The sequence below is a fragment of the Eurosta solidaginis genome, chromosome 2 (genome assembly GCF_040869045.1).
Source record: "Eurosta solidaginis isolate ZX-2024a chromosome 2, ASM4086904v1, whole genome shotgun sequence".
Classification (NCBI taxonomy): domain Eukaryota; kingdom Metazoa; phylum Arthropoda; class Insecta; order Diptera; family Tephritidae; genus Eurosta; species Eurosta solidaginis.
Genome location: NC_090320.1, coordinates 259,156,166 through 259,173,514, shown reverse-complemented (window position 1 = coordinate 259,173,514; position 17,349 = coordinate 259,156,166). Strand labels below are relative to the sequence as shown.

At 35.6% G+C, this 17,349-nt stretch overlaps 1 protein-coding gene across 16 annotated transcripts in view; it reads left to right on the top strand.

Annotated features, from left to right (window-relative positions):
- LOC137240851 (uncharacterized) overlaps nucleotides 1-17,349 on the top strand; it is a 458,238-nt gene that overhangs the window by 429,300 nt on the left and 11,589 nt on the right. For 15 of the 16 annotated variants that reach the window (XM_067767734.1, XM_067767735.1, XM_067767727.1 and 12 more), the window contains 3 exons: nucleotides 8,307-8,411; nucleotides 8,498-8,691; nucleotides 11,362-11,590. In XM_067767734.1, the coding sequence (XP_067623835.1) occupies nucleotides 8,307-8,411; nucleotides 8,498-8,691; nucleotides 11,362-11,590 (528 nt within the window). Of the gene's footprint in view, nucleotides 1-8,306; nucleotides 8,412-8,497; nucleotides 8,692-11,361; nucleotides 11,591-12,092; nucleotides 12,319-17,349 lie in introns of all 16 variants that reach the window. The other variant, XM_067767736.1, reaches the window with a different exon arrangement.

The following is a 17,349-nucleotide window of genomic DNA, read 5'->3' as shown; positions in this document are numbered from 1 at the left end:
TAGTGAACAGCGGAAGTACTGCTAATAAATGTACTACTATAAAAATCCAATGTTACTAAGCTCTTAAGCGCGCCTATAAATATTCCACATAATTAGGATTAAAAAGCATATAGACCATTTGCAAAGCGAGCGGCGGGGCATTTATATGGTTGAATCGTTAAAGGTATCTGCCTTTACGCTAATATGAATGTTGGAGATTTCGAGTTCAATACTCAGCTCCCGAGAAGCTAGCTGATGAAGAATTGAAATTCAGAAACATCTCCTAGTAATCATCGCCATTTGTAAACTTTGGAATTTTCTCTTATATCAATAACAAAAACAATTGTATAAAGCAATATGAGCAAGTCTCGCGAATTAAATACAGATAATCATAGGTTTTCTTAAAAAATCGCAACAATCGCTGGTGAGAAAAAAATGTGAAACAAATCGATAATTAGGCTGGGTGCGAGTTCGCCTAAATTTTAGGTACCTAAAACAATATTCCACTGGAACTTTCCAGCACTGCAATAATTTAGGAAAAAGCTGTCAAAACTGTGCGAGTTGATTTGAAAACCTAAATTGTTTATTTCTGCTAAGAAAATAAAAATACGGGAAATTTGGTATTTTTGATGCGTTTTCACGCTTAAAAAGGACAGAGGTCAATTAGGGTCCGCGGTAAGTACCTGTCACAACATAGAAGTTCAAGAAAATGCAGTGGTTCGTTTTATAAGGCTTTTTTTCGGACATAGTGGAGCACGTGCACAATAACCTTTTCCACAATCTCGAATTCAATACTGTGATGTTGGTACGCCTCCAATAACTTCTTTACGGCAATTAGTGCACTTGGCTGCCAAATATTTTCAGATTGCGGTCCATATTTGAGAAGGATCCAATTCTTGTGTCGCCAACATCAGCTTGAACAAAATTGAGCTCACCATCATGTACAATCGATCGGACCTTAATCGCAGCAGGGATCATCGCTCTATGATCTATGATTTGCTTAAATTGAATTGACAAGAGCCATTTATTTGCATATACAATGTTGAAAAATCACTATTTTTGTTTTTGAAATTTGACATTTGAATTAAGGTTGAAAAGTATGCTCATGAAAATTCAAAATTTGTTTGCACTGCCTTACCGACAGTTTCGAGTGATTTAGGTTTTTTCTCTATTTAGGTACAAATTTAGGTCAACTCGCACACAGCCTTAATATACATTTTACTGACAAAATTTTCAATTATGTAAGCTTGGAAATCATTTTAGCAATTTGCACGTCATATATAGTTTCATTCATATTTTAAACAAATGTCAACAACAACATCTCATTTAAGAGTATTTGTGTGTAAGAAATAATTATTCAGCGTACATTAAACATTTTTAAATTAACTAATATGTCTGTTATGACAGTAACTAATGAATTGAATTGTATATACCATATAAGTACATATCTCGTATTCTCATAGTCGGCTAAAACGTCAACTAATTATTTTCTTTCGAGTTATATCTTCACATAGGCAGTTGCTGCAAATTTTTCCTATTAAACAATTTTGTTTAAATATCTCTTGCTCTCGTCCGTCTTGTCTTCTTCTCTAAATGGCATTAGTATACAACTCTGTTTGCCAACATTTTCTCTGTCTTTATGCATCAGTCCCTCGTTCCAATCCAACTCCAACCTAACGATCCCACATAACTCATATCCGTATACATGATTGAATTTAATTTACTAAAAACTGATATCTTTACAGCTTTATTTTTATATCCTCAAAAAACAAAAAAACAACAAACAAACAACTCATCTTTTCGGTTCTCATCAAATGATTTTAAACATTTCTACACTTTTTTCAGCGTATACCTATGACTAATTTTTCTAGCTTTATTTTCAGCTTGTATATTTTTGTAAAATAGTTTGATGTTCTAAAGTAGTTAATCGTTATAATGGTAATGATATGGTTTTTGCTATTATTGACAATTTATAACAAGGAAAACGTTATTAATAATTTTTTTAACTAATACTGGAACATTTTTTAGTATATTGTAAGTCGAGATATAAATCATAAACACTGTATGAAATTTGTATAAACATATGAGCGATTTTTTTTAATTTTTTTACTAACCCCCATTTTTTATTAAATCGGTTTAAACTTTCATTAACAGCTTGAATATAGCTTTTAAATGTTATATCTATATTTTAATTATATAACAAATATATATTTACTAGTGTTAGAGTGTTGTGCATTTGTGCTATAAAATTGAATATAGATCCACATGTGTTTTTAATTATACTAAAAAAACTATTAAGTACAGCTTAGAAGCAAAATAACTAACCTCTTTTAAGAGAAATAAAACACATAGAAAATTTTAAAAATACATATGTGAACCGGTCTATGAAAAGGTGGCTTATGACTTAAAAAAGAAATTGCGAGAAACAGCTGTTAACAGCTGTTTTTTTTTTTTTTTTTTTTTTAATCATAAGCCACCTTTTCATAGACCGGGTCACATATATATAAATGGCTCTATTATGACTGTCGTAATTATACTCGGTGGAAATAAAAACAAAATTCCCAGAGTGAAGCTTACCACAGTAAAAATTTTGTTTCTTAAATTTTGTTGTGCCAGTATACAGCATAATATACCCTGGATTTTCCACAACCTTTAAGGCTTTTTAATATGAAATGTATGTATTATAATTACTCTCTGTTATCCAAATACATTGGACTCCCTGACGAAGGCACCAATTGTAACAAAACGCGTGGGAGAAAAAGAAAAACTTTGTTTTTCATCTCTAACTCAACAAATATAAAGTAGGAGCTTTAGGTGAATTCAGTACCAGGTGTTGTTAGCCAATAGCCGATTGCTTCTTCTTGATAATTCTCCATACAACGCCTTGTACAACTATATGTCAGTTAATCGGAATCAATGAAAATTTTCTTGTGACTTGACATTCTTCTGCACTGCGAATTGGTTGAATTTACTTTGGCACCACCTGGGTTGGATTCGCCTTGGCCACCACCTAGTATGGATTCGCCTTGGCTCCTACAAATAAATTTTTTTATTCTCGTCTATTTTAATGGTTTTTTTTTTTGCCATGACTACAACTCAAAATAAACTCAAGACTTGCATAGTAAAACCTCAACATTTTTTATATCCTCAAAGAAAAAAGATCACAAAAACTTGATCGGTAGTATGGCTCCAAGTCACTCTAGTAGCTGTTAACAAGCCAACCATAGAACCAGATAAAGAGTTGTAATAATATTCGAAAACTCACACAATTTTCTAAAAAAAGCGGATTTTTAACATGTTCAGACTATAGCAATTCATTTACAAATTCTGCATAGTCTCTCGAGTATTTATGATATTTATTATAATTGTGGAAATAGGTTGCAAGACGGCGGAAGAGCGAATGCCATATTCAAAACTTTTTCCACGACAAATTCTATTTACATGATTGGATGTTGTACCTACTAAGCAGAGTGAAGTACTTTTACAACAACAATAATAAGGTAAACATATTCTGGGACTTCAAGCGGATTGCAGCGCCGATTCATTCGCATGAAGCCCATCTTGAAACCATCAGTGCGTGATAAAATGTTTCTCTTCCAAATCAGGCAACTGCTCTAAAATATATGTTGGTGGGGATAAAAATCGAATACGAAGCAATTTTACAAGATCCAGTGGCTTTTCCTCACGCAGTACGCTAAATCCTTCTTAGACGGATCAGTGTGCGAAAGGCTTGCATCATATTATAGCCATAAGCCAGAACCAATCATAACACCATGTTGCACATTCATAGTACTATCTTTGACTTGAATTCTATTTACATGATTGGATGTTGTACCTACTAAGCAGAGTGAAGTACTTTTACAACAACAATAGTAAGGTAAACATATTCTAGGACTTCAAGCGGACTGCAGCGCCGATTCATTCCCATGAAGCCCATCTTGAAATCATCAGTGCGTGATAAAATGTTTCTCTTCCAAATCAAGCAACTGCTCTAAAATGTATGTTGGTGGGGATAAAAACCGAATACGAAGCAATTTTACAAGATCCAGTGGCTTTTCCTCACGCAGTACGCTAAATCCTCCTTAGACGGATCAGTGTGCGAAAGGCTTGCATCATATTATAGCCATAAGCCAGAACCAATCATAACACCATGTTGCACATTCATAGTACTATCTTTGACTTGAAAATCATTTGTTTCAAAATACCGAATTCCTCAAGTGAAAAGCCTTGCAAACTCGCCATACTAGCTCCTAAAACTAAATATTCATTGAATTTAATTTGCAATCTACTTTTAGGCGCAAATACTAGTACTAAGTGATGTCGTCAGTTGCTGATGGGCAAGATTTTCGCATCGTCAGTTATATTATTATACTATTTATAGTGCTCAACAATTGCGGAGGTGGTACCACACATTCTTGTGTGTTCCTTTTCATATGTCATGGAAGCGATCCAATTCCTTATGTGTTTTCCCAACCTTGTGCCTTTGAGTATGCAACACTTGTTTTCGTCATCCTCCTGCGTATTTACATTTTCATTTCTAAACGGTAATGGATTAAGAATAGATTTAAGGGCCACACTACCCTATAGGAGCCCTGATCATTTTAAGATTAATCCTCTGGCGGGAAGGGCTGTACATACATGTTGTTGTTGTATTAACGATACAAAAAACTACCCGAAGGCTTGGAGGAGTGCTATAGATGTTGATGGGCCTTTGCCGGATATAGATGAAGTCAGCATTATTAAGATACTAGCCCGACCATCTCGGGAACGATTAATATGACCACATTAAACCTTCCAGGCCATAAATCACCCCACCCCCACCCCATAGGTCCATGAGGAACTTGAGATCTCCAGAGCCTCGACTGCTAAATATGTGTATGGTACATTCATTTTTGTAACCGGATGCCTCTCGAAACGAGGTTGACAATCGGGTTGAGGAAGCTTTGAAACTATAAAGCTTTGTACTGCGCTTATCAAGCCCTTGAATTCCTGTAAATTCATAAGTGAGTAAAACATCTTATCTGTGAGAGCAGTAAATCTGATATACTCACAATTATATATTGCGTTTTATGTACTACTGTTCTTATTTTGTTTTTTTTTTTCTTTGTTATATACTGTTGAAACATCCATTGTCGGTAACCGGAGCTTTGTTAAGTCAAATAAAATTTTTCTCAGTTCAAATAAAACTTTTTCAAATAAAATGAATTTTTTTTACATATTGATACTAGAAGACCCGGCAGACGTTGTCCTGCCCTAAATTTGGCCTATCTGCATACATTTTAATAAGCTTTTTCCGTCTGACTCTGCCCTCCCCCCCCCCCCTCTTCACTTTTTCCTAATCCTTGTATTCACTCCTCCCTCCGTCTTTTTCGCTTCATCTATGTATCTCCATCTTCGTCTCATTCTATCTCTTTCTCAATCTCCTTCTCTCTTTTCTCTTCTCTCAATTCCCTCTCATTCTTCTGCATCTCTTATTGCCTGTCCCAGAGGGTGGTATGTATTTTATTCCAGTCCCAGTCCCACTCCGAGTCTCAGTCCCAGTCCTAGTCCTAATCCCAGTCCCAGTCCATCTCTGGATAATATATTATTGTGTACCAAAGCACTCATCAACAGCTTTCATTTGATATCCATATTGTATGAACACTGTCTAGGCATTCACTGGCCCACGTTTTGGCCTATATCTCGAGACCATGTACCTGTAGTAACCACCGCGTAAGGTTTACGCAACTTGTGTGAAAGTTTGAACAAAATCGAATGGCGCTTCCCTTCAAACACCGGCGACCAACTAACACACATTTTGGCCTTTCTTTTTATATATAGATTTTTATTTTTCACACTTCACTATAATATTAAAACGAAATTCAGATTTTCGTTGCTTTTGAAATTCGGCTTAAAACAACATTCGGCTTAGAACAACTAAAGACTCTCCTGTATTAGAAAAAATGTCATAGTACCTATAAATCGCGGGCCCCCTCAGAAATCCCCCCCCCCCCCTTTCGCCGGGCCTGGTGATGTGCTATACTTGATATCATTCACTATAATATTTTTTATTGATAAGCAGGTTATTTAATTAAACACCGGAAGTATATCCGCACAACCTGAAAATATGAGTGCCACTGCGTATACGTAACATTTTAATATTACGTATAAACAAATAAAAAAAATTGCAATAAAATAATATTGCGCCTATAAACTGAGATATAACCTATCCTATATTTCAAGTTAGATCAAAATACACACGGGGTGCAAAACAAATTCAAAATGGGTTCAGTAGTTTAGCAGTCCATTGGCCTCAAATCTGTGACACGTGTTTTTTATAAATTAAGATTAGAAAAAAATTACAAAGCTCACATACGGCGATGGTGGACATGTTTCTGAATTTCACGTCTTCACAGCTAGATTTTCGCAAGCTGAGTATTGAACTCAAAATCTCAAACATCGTGCTTTATACTGTCGTTAAGCCAGATGCCTTCCTCTACTCAGCTTTCCATATGTCGACTACTGTCTTTTCAAAAATAACCTATTTTAGATTTGGTTTGAAAAACTCCGTGTTTCAGAAACTTTTGATAAAAAAAATTCTATCTAAGAATTTTTACCAAAAACGCCACATCCGAACATAAGTAAATCCAATGCATTTTGACGTTTGGAACTGACAGCCGAGATAAATGAATCAATGTAAGGCGCGATAACATGCGAAGGGATTTCAGGACTAGATTTTTTTCCGATTTGCTTCATGCTTCTTTTTAATTTTTTCTACAAATTGGCGGGGCGGGACCTACATGTTTTATGGCGACTTCGAACGGCATCTGCAAGGCAAATGAGTTTTCTCTGAAAAGCTTTTCATGGCAGAAATTCGCTTAGAAAATATTTCTTTAGTTGAAAAAGCGTTGACGTTACTTTGCTCGGGGCGAGACCCAGACTTGTAAAGAAAAAGTACCAGCACAAGTGCAAGTATCAGTACCTCAGTATTTCGAATAATGAGTACAAGTATAAGTATCGAAGTACTTGTACTTGAATTGTTGAAGTACAAGTAAAGTACTTGTAAGTACTTTCGAAGTACCTTGATAAGTATTGAGCGGTTTTGAAGCGGATCAACCAGTACCCTTACGATCACCTAACTTTGACAAAATGGTTGAAGAAGAGTTTTACAGGTATTTTAATGATACATCAACAGATTTCAATATGCTTCAGAGTTATCCTCTTATGAAGGACCTATCACTCAAAATGAATATGCCCTTAGCTTCCTCCGACCCAGTAGAGCGTTTATTTTCCTTAGCAGGCATTCTTTATAGTCCTAGAAGGCAATCAATGACGAACTTTTGGTTTGAAAAGACAGTACTAATGAAGGCAAACACAAAACTGCTTAAATATTGTTAGTTGTTGTACAATTTATACTTATTTAATATGTTGTTTTATTTCGTGTTGCTTTCTAATATGAATTTTACTCATATTTTAATTTTCCACTTATGAATCAAACTGACATATTTTATCAGAAAAAGTACTTTCGTGTAATTGCAAGTATTTATTAAGTATATCTACTTGTACTTTCGGATTCGAAGTACAAGTACTGTAGTACTTATACTTTGTACTTAGATTTGAAGTACTTGTGTACTTATACTTATTTGGTACTAGTACAAGTATGTAATCAGTACTCTACAGGTCTGGCGAGAACCCTGGATCTTCGGTGTGGTAGGCGGAGCACGATACCTCTACAACACGGGTGTCGACAGCCGAAATTGGATGGCAAATTGTTGCATACTTTAGGGCTGTATAATTATTATCATTCAATTGCATTCACGTTTAAACAGTTCATCTCACGTAATTTCAAAATCTAAAGTGAAAGAATCGGGAATTTCGAACGGCCATATGCAAAACAATTTATTTTAGTGTTTGTCATTAAATTTTAATTTAAAATTATTTGTATAGCAAAATTACCAAAAAAAAAATTGCGCAAGTGATGTTATTTTTTAACAATCCGCTTCATTATACCACGCTTCCACCAAACACAAACTCCGTGTTTGCCAGTTACGAACGTAGATTGAAGGTTGACCTCTAATTTCTAAGCGACTAAGAATATAAGCAATTATCCATCCCCCTTTTCAGAGATGTAACTGCATTATCTCGGATCTCCCTTGAGTCTTTTATCATACGACTGTTGTCACGACAATCAAAATAGAGCCAATAATTTTTTAAATTTTTTTTTTTTTTTTTTCAAAGTTGAAATAAAATATTTTTTTTTTTTTCTTCAAAATTAATATTTAATAATTAACAGCTCGTTTGTTGCTAACACTTACACTCTTCATTACACTATCTACTTTTTGGTACAGAACAAATACGAATAACAATCGTAATCGTGGTAGCTCAACCTACACTGGTGGCCAAGAACGTGATACACCTACAGCTGTAACAAGCAATCGTGGCACACATCCACCGTAAGTTTTTTTTTTGTCGAACTCAAACACATACAACGATTTTCAGCTTTTAAATATCATACTAATTATTAACAATATTTTTATAGTCGCACTCGCCCAACGTTGAAACCTTCAGGCACCATCGTTTCGAAGGCACAGGAATTTGTTGATATCTATAGATATCCACCCACACGCCCGGAACCACTTTATCCACAACCAACACCAGATAAAACGGCTGCCAAATGTCGCAAGGATGTTTGCCTTTTGCCCGATTGTGCGTGTGGTGGCAAGGATATACCCGGTAAGTACAAGTTATGCTAGATACGTTCATATACTGAGGATATTTTTCCACACGGTGACTTTATATGAAAACTTAGTGCTGTTAAGCAAACTTTATTCGTTTTTCCTCTCCATAAGGACATATATTTAAAACTGCTATAAACATAAAAATCCAAGGTTCGGAAATTAATGCGTTGAACGAACGTTTGCATCGCCAGCTCCTCATGCGCTGTGGTTTGTATTCGCTTATACGCCTTTATTGAGCCGTCCCTTTTGGGCTCTTTTGGTAGGGTTCCATGTTGTGAACCATGTTAAGAACCTTACCTTTCGGTCCTGCAACCACTAGGTACTAAGTATAGGGGCTTTCTAAAAATGAGTGCAGCTCTCAGGCCGCATTCCAACTTCGAACAACGCCAGCTGAAGCCGAACATCTGTGAGCCTTAGATCCTTGATGAGCACCGCGGATTCGATCTATGCCCCTGTATTTAGGGGTTACGTTGTAGAAACCATTGCATCATGATATCATCCTACTTTCAAAACGTTTGTCTTTACGTCTACGTCCCTCTTTTTTATAATTTTGTGTCTGATGTCGTTTTTTCCTATCTTCCTGAGCCGCAAAAATATAATGCATATGCCACAGGACATTTTCCCAAGATATATGAACTCTTTCGACTGTTTTTTTATTTTGAGAATGTAGTTCGCTCGTATTGCGAGACACGAAAAGTGGCTTCTAATTTCGTGTTCTGTATATTCGGCCACTAAAGAAGGATCAGTGCATCCTCCGGCGTCGCATCTATCTTCGCTCTATTAACCACTTCAATCCTTGAGCTCATGGTCTACTTTTGGATATTCAAAACTATTTCCTCTACTAAACACGAAGTTGGCAAGTTTCTTCCAATCTTGTTTTCATATTCGGGCTCTAACGCTGCAGAAGGATCACCGCATCCGTCGACTTCACTACACATTTTATGTTTACTTTGATCTTTGGTATCCTTAATACCTTAATCCTTGCGCTCGTGCTCGTTAGGAATAACTCCCTCACTGTAGCCAAAACTTATTATTTCCGATTTTGTGATATAATTGCATGCTTTAACTTAAGCAAATTGAGTGAAACCGCTGATATTAGTTACAGCAGCAATGAATTTGGTTCATGCCACCACATTATGATCATTACACCACGCAGTTTCCTTTTAACAGATCTCTATCCTTAGGTATACATCCGACCATAGGTATTGCCGCGACCTATTGCCACCTGGGGGAAAACATGAGGTAGCAAGGTTACTTGCCTTTAGAACCTTAAAGATTCCTTGCCCTTAGATTATCAACCAGTTCATTGCCGTCATACTATCATCACTTCCCCCGCTTTCAGTATTAGGAGTATGAGTTTTATCATCGCGGCTAGCTTGCGTTACTGTCCTGAGGCTGGAAAGCTTCACCTCTATTTTCCGCCTCTTATAAAGAGATTTATCGTCCTGGGCTTCCCTCTCCTCAATCCGGTTGCAGAATCAAGAATCGGTCGAAGCAAAGTTCGTATCAGTGACTAGTCATTGACCTACTTCCATGCAAAGCGTACGCTCTTGCCACCTATTGGACTGACTACGGCTCCCATGCAACGTTTGGGCAATTCTTGATGCTGCTTGGTAATGTGAAGTGCTACCTTTCCTCTCTAACTCGTTTCCGTCTCAGCTCTATGTTTTTGTCGAAGCTCGAAGAATTCCCCCCCCCCCCCGCCCCCAACCCAGCTCCCTGACGCCAGGCTTCCCTGGCTACCTATGTCCTTTTTCCCACCCCATTCTATCGCATAATCTAGGTCGTACGGCCACCTGTTCACAATAGGCATGATTAGTGGTATTTTACTAAACATCCACTACAACAACTATATATCACATCAGCGCTCTTTATTGAGTTACCAACAAAGAAAAATACCCAGAATTCGCATAGTAAAGCTCGCACTCTCCGAATGGAAACGCGCGCCACTCTTGCTCAACTTCGATCTGGGTACTGTTACAGGTTAAACTCTTACCTATCCAGAATCAGCCCCGACATACAAATGCTTGCAATGTGTCCCCAAATGACACCAACCATCTCTCTCTTCAATTGTAATGTGGAACCAACGCCTCTAACACCCCTCTCACTATGCTCCACCCCTGTTGAAACTGCAAGTTTCTTTGGACTTCCGTTAGAGAACATTGATGACAATTGTGATCGGTCGCACCTATTGGATGGGGCGAAGCACTGTTGCAACAACAACAACATTGAGTTACCACCACAAGATTTTTCCAAGACGGCCCCGTATTGGATCAGTTTCGTTCATATACAGCCGAATTTACCATCTGGCCGCAAATCATTCAATACTCATCGTGCGCAAAACACCCTGGATTAGAAAAATTTTTATTAGCTGGTCACCGATATCCTGTAGCTCTCCCGCACCAACGACAAGGTCTTATATAAATAAAGGAAAAATAGGTTTTTTTACCTCAGTATCGATAATCCAAAAGAAAAAAATATTTTTTCTCTCAAAAGTTACTAGCAAAAATCGAAAAATGAGGCCGTACGCCTCCCACAACAAGGGGTGGGAGAAAAGCATAACTTACGCAGCTCAGAAATTTTCTTATTTCCGAACTCTCACAAAAAACATTATACTCACACATAAACAAACACACACTCACAAAATATCGTACCACAAAATTAGGCGGTTTGGATGTCAACGACGTACCGCAAATGCTATTAATAACCTTCGATGATGCGATTAGTGCACTGAATATCGATATTTATGAGCAACTTTTTAACAACGAAACGCGCTCCAACCCAAATGGTTGCCCAATACGCGGCACCTTTTATGTCTCACACGAATGGACCAATTATGGTATGGTGCAGGATCTCTATGCGGATGGACACGAAATGGCATCACATACGATATCGTAAGTTTGAGGCGAGCTTTGGCAAGCTTTTAAAAGCTTACATGTGCTTTTGTTTTTTTGGGGAGTTTTTTAAAGCCACAAAAATATATTTATGAAAAAAGTATATTGTGGCCTAGCATGTGGTGAAACATGAAATGGTGTCCCTTATTGCTTATGTTATTTTGTACGCAGTAATTTCTTTAATATAAATGTATAATTTTTCATAACTTTCATGAAGGTTTGTTAGTGTGTTAAAAAAATTATTTATACATTTTTATATGCCACATTTATTAATTTATAATTTTTTCTTACACACATGAAACATTCTCTCTCTATTTCTGGCTATTTTGTGGATAACTCATTCCATAATGCTACTACTACTATCACACATAATATAAATACATACATATACCATGCATATAAATATAAAATATATATGTACCCCTGCTACCCGTTTGCCAAACAACCAACCATTCATCATCAACATGAATAAAAAAAAATTGTACGCATGCGCAAACTGTAGGCGATTTACCAGTTGAGACTTTGCCACAAATTGTGTTGATTACCTTCGATGATTCCGTAAATGATTTGAATAAGCAACTGTATACTGATCTATTTGAAAAGGGGCGTGTCAACCCGAATGGTTGTCCAATAACCGCAACGTTCTATGTATCACACGAATGGACTGACTATAGTCAAGTGCAAAATCTATATTCCGATGGGCATGAGATGGCTTCGCATACTATATCGTAAGTAAAAATAGAATGAAAATACAAAACTGCACAAATACAAATACTAAAAAGGAGGTCAGAACGAAAATGTAGAAGCACCTAAGTAAACACCAATATGCACAAAAATATATGAAGATGTAAGAACACGGCACCTTAATAGCGATCACTGAAAACTTGAAATTCAAAATTTTTATAAACAAACTGGACAAGTACACAAAATTTGAAGTTTTAATAAGACAAGATTTAGTGGAACCAAAGCACTTAATATTTGCACAAACAATTCCTTGTATGTATATCACAACCATCCTTCTTTGTAACGCTATACCACAAGACATAATCACCCGCTTTATGCCATGCCTTGTTATTGCACACCCTCTTATTTATATGTATGTATATACTAAAATATTAATACTCACTTAAATGCGTTTTGGATAGTACTTTAAAGTAATTATTCATAATTATATATTACGTATATATCCTAGAAAGAATTTATCACATACTGGCCCGGCACTACTGCACAATTGTCATAGAACAGTTTTTATTTAAGATAGACCTATAATTATAGTAAGCTATGACGATTGTCAGTCAATGAGAGCCCTAGTATAGGTGCAAGTACCTGCAGATTTAATAATGCAAAAACTAATAATGTTATTAAGTCCCCGCTGTTCAGTAGTGTTAAGTAAAGCTTAAATTAGTTTTAATTCTAGTCGAGTTTCCGGGCTTAAAAAAAGTCGTAAATGCTAAAAGTTCCAATACTCAATGCTGCCTAAATGTATATAATAAAGGCCGACATCAATAACTGAAATATCACTCATACGCCGTGCGTCACCTTTTGTGAGACCTATAAGGCTCACTTGCGGCAAGTTATTTTTTTAGCTCACAGGTAATTTAAACAAGTAAGGACCGCACTGTGCCGAAGAATTTATACCTTTCATGAATGGGACTGAACAATAATCTCATCCCATTCGTAATATCCAAATAATCGGCTGTATAAGATATGAAATATATAGTGAACAGATATACATACATACCTAAGCGATGTTTAAGATAAATATAAAAGGTTTACAACAACTAAGGCATGACGTGGCTTATAACACTTCAACCATCGTAGGAGTGCAGGGTTCGAATCCCACTCCCGGGAGAAAAGGCTTTGAAGAGATTTAAAAAAAGGTATAATCGAAACAGCTGTCGCCTTGTCCGTCCTGATGTCACGTTGTTTAAATTTTTCCCAAATTACTAAATAAATTATAAATTAAAAATTGCTTCAAATAAATGTTTTCATACATTTAAAGCAATAAGGGTAATCCCCGCTTAAAAAACTCATAAAATAAACTAGTTTGCATACAAACAGACAGACGGGCATGGCTAAATCAGCTCAGCTCTTCATCTTGATCATTTGGGTATACTTATTGGTGGGTGTATCTATTTTTCTTTAAGAACTTACAATTTTGAGATGACGAAGTTAATATGCCATTTCATTTTCATGAAAGGTATAAAAATAGGAACATATATAGTTTGTGTGAGGTGGCAAAGTTTCACTTTTTTTGTGGTCTGCATGAATCGCTTATCTCAATAATATATGACGCATGTATTTGATAAAATTTGAAGCTTCTAGCCATTAAAAAGGGGGCATAAATGGCAGTTTATATGGGGTATATACTATACATATATACCATCGATCTCTATAATTTTTCCAAACAAAAATATATAGCTGTTCAAATGGTGTAGAAATTGCGAAAAGTTTCTTATCTGAACAATCCGTTGTAGGGAACATATGCTATATATACGACCGATCTCCTCGATTTTTTAGACAACAATATATGCCGTATACGTAAGCATTTGAAGTTTCTAGCTGTTAAAATGGGGCAGTAATTACCAAAAGCTTCTTATTTGAATAATTGGTTGTGGGGGATATATGCTATATATACGACTGATTTCATCAATTTTTTCAGACAGCAATATGTGCAATATGCGAAAGCATTTGTTGAAGTTTGAAGCTTTAATCTAAATGTCTAATCGGACACCTAAATACATCCGCTCACCAATTTTAATCAAGATATATCAAAAATTGAGGGACTAGTTTGCATACAAACAGACAGGCGAACATACGGACATGACTAAATCAACTAAGCTCTACATTCTGATCATTTCGGTATATTTATTGGTGGGTCTATCTCTTCTCCTTTAAGGATTTACAATTTTGAGATTCGTGACAAACTTAATATACAATTTCGTTTTCACGAAAAGTATAAAAACTTGTCAAAAATGTATGAATTTAACCCCTCATGTCAAGTTAACTCTGAGTTAAAAAGATAACTTGCCGTTCTGTAGTGTGGAACTAAGCCACCTATAAAATGTTTGCGATCCCTTGGTAAGTAGGTAGTAAATTATAGATGAATTTTGGCTCTTCAAAACTGATATTTCAAAAGCAAGGAGGGGAATGGAAACGAAAGGAAAAAAGGGAATGAAAGAAAAGAAAAGGAAACAGGAAAAGGGGGAAAGAAAAGTAAAGATTATAAATCAAAACCGAGTCCGGAACCGAAACCAAAAACAGATTTTTCAATTTCGTCTTGTCTTTAAAATATTCTTTCATGAAACTACGAAGATCTTGTTTTCCGGCTAAATTCTATGCGTGATTTTGCCACAAAAAGTAACTTAATTAAACATCTACATATACCGTTCTTTCACGAACGCTGTTTTAACTTTCCCGATATTTACTTGGGTCACATTGATATATACGATTTAGTACACAACCTCCTTGATCGCTGCGAACAATATGTAGCACAATTTCAGGCAGAGTTTCTTATATCTGGTTTTGAAATGTATATCAGATGGAATAGTTCGGTAAAGGTCTTTTTGTCTTAAATGTTTTGTTATACTAGTTTAATATAATGCAGTTATTTAAAATAAAATAAAGCAATTTTTTAATAAAAATGCAGTTATGAAGTGAGAAACGTGCCTAAAAGTAGGCTTCAAATTTATGAAAAAAATGTGTATGCGGAAATTATCGTTAGCCTAATACATATTATACAATATTTTTAAAAGTTTTGACAACGGATTCAGATTAAAAATACCAAAAACCTTTAAGAAGTATAAACTCACTTCCAGGTCTAAAATTTATCGGTCTGTGCTATTTTAATATATTGCAACGAGTTTTGGTAAATTCCTGATTAATATATATATATATATATATATATATATATATGCACCTTCTGTTAAGGTTCAATCGCTGAACTGTCGAATAAATAACTCCCATATTCAGTATGGCAAAATGGTTTTTATTTACAACTTTACTTTGCCAGTAGTACTTCACAATTACGATTACCGCGAATTTCACTAATAGCGTGTTTAAATCAAACTGATTCCTCAGTTTGCGCTGCTTTTACACTCTCGGTTACCTCGTTCGCCCATTTCTCCTAAGGCCTAGACGTGAGTGGTTATTAAGCCATACACGTGTATATCGTGTAGTTTATGTTTTTCTTGTAGCTGCATGTGTGTGTATGTGTGAGCAACAACTTCTCCTCTTTGCTGCCGGCTAAATACATGTATGTGAAGTATTCTCTTCGCTGTCAGCTTTGATGTTTACATGTACAAATGTGTGGCTTTATTGTTGTTGTACATTTATTTAGTAGCAGCATAGTGATGTATAGAACTGCTAATATTTGACACAATATATAAGTAGCTCAGAATTGTGCGCGTACTGTTCAGCTCTGCGTCTGACTACTATTAGCTCGTCATCAAATCGATAGTGCAAAATTGTTCCTTTGCCTGACTGTTCATACTTTTTCTGCAGGGTAGTATTGGTCGAAAGGTAATACGTCAAGACTGTTTTAATCTAAGGCTGACGGCAGAGCGCTTCCTATAAGCCATGCTAGGCGGTGTGAAGCAATTTTTATTTTCATATATATTTTACAAGCTTAAAACGTTTCTGGCACTCTAAAGACTTTTAGAATTGTCGTAGAAGTAATTTGCAGAGCGTTCTATCTTTATATTATATCAAAGATTCTCGCTTCCAATCTGTCGTCAGCCTAACTATACCATAGAATGGGCCAAGTCTATCAAATTAAATTTGAAATGTCACTCATACGCCGTGTCGTACGGTTCTAAGAAAAATTTACTTACTATAGTACCATATACAATATTATTTCTAATTGCTGTTTTTATGTACGGGCCCCTTTTTGGCTCTTATTTGGAATCCAAATCTATAAATAAAGTTTTGGTTGTAAAGATGGAGAGTCGTGCTATTAGCGAGCGTTGGGCAATTTTGGTCGTAGTGCTTTTGTTTAGCTATATTTTATTAAAATAATTTGTTAAAAATAAACGATTGTGAGCACACAAAGAAATCTATTTGTACTATGGCACTATTGTGAATATTTGCACTGCATTACCCGCAGTTGCTATTGTACGCTAGATGGCAGCGCAAGCTGGAAATTTTATTTGATTGGCGGCAGTTGCTTTTATACGCTAGATGGCAGCGCAAGCTGTAAGCTGTAAGTTAATAGAACAGCTGATTTCTGTTGATATCTGATAAGAGACTTTTATATTGGTTGCGCAAGATGCGCACGGGCCAAGCCCGTAATATAAAATCCTCCTATTTAAGCAAAAGCAGCGAAAAGAGTTGTCATTGAAAATCTGAGTATGGAAAGTACAGTGCTGGTTGTGACCTATTCATAAGTTAGTTTTATTGTTACACAGGCTTACAAAATAATGTTAATAGCACTATATAAAAGCAATTTTGCAACATAATAATCGTTGTATATTTTTGAAAAGTGGCATGGAACAGCAATATTTTATTTTATTTTGTTTTTTATTTTCATTGCGTGGTTAAGCTAGTCCCAAGATGCCTTTGGACCATTAATTAATTAAGTAATATGATTTTAATTAATTAAATAATTAAAATATTTGGATATATGTATAATATATTGAGCGAAATTGGTTAATATAAGATACTAATTGGTGTAGTATTTTAAATAACAATTTTATAACAATAACATTTCAACAAAAAAGCTTACATTATACAAATTTTAATCTTTATCCTTAATATTCAGA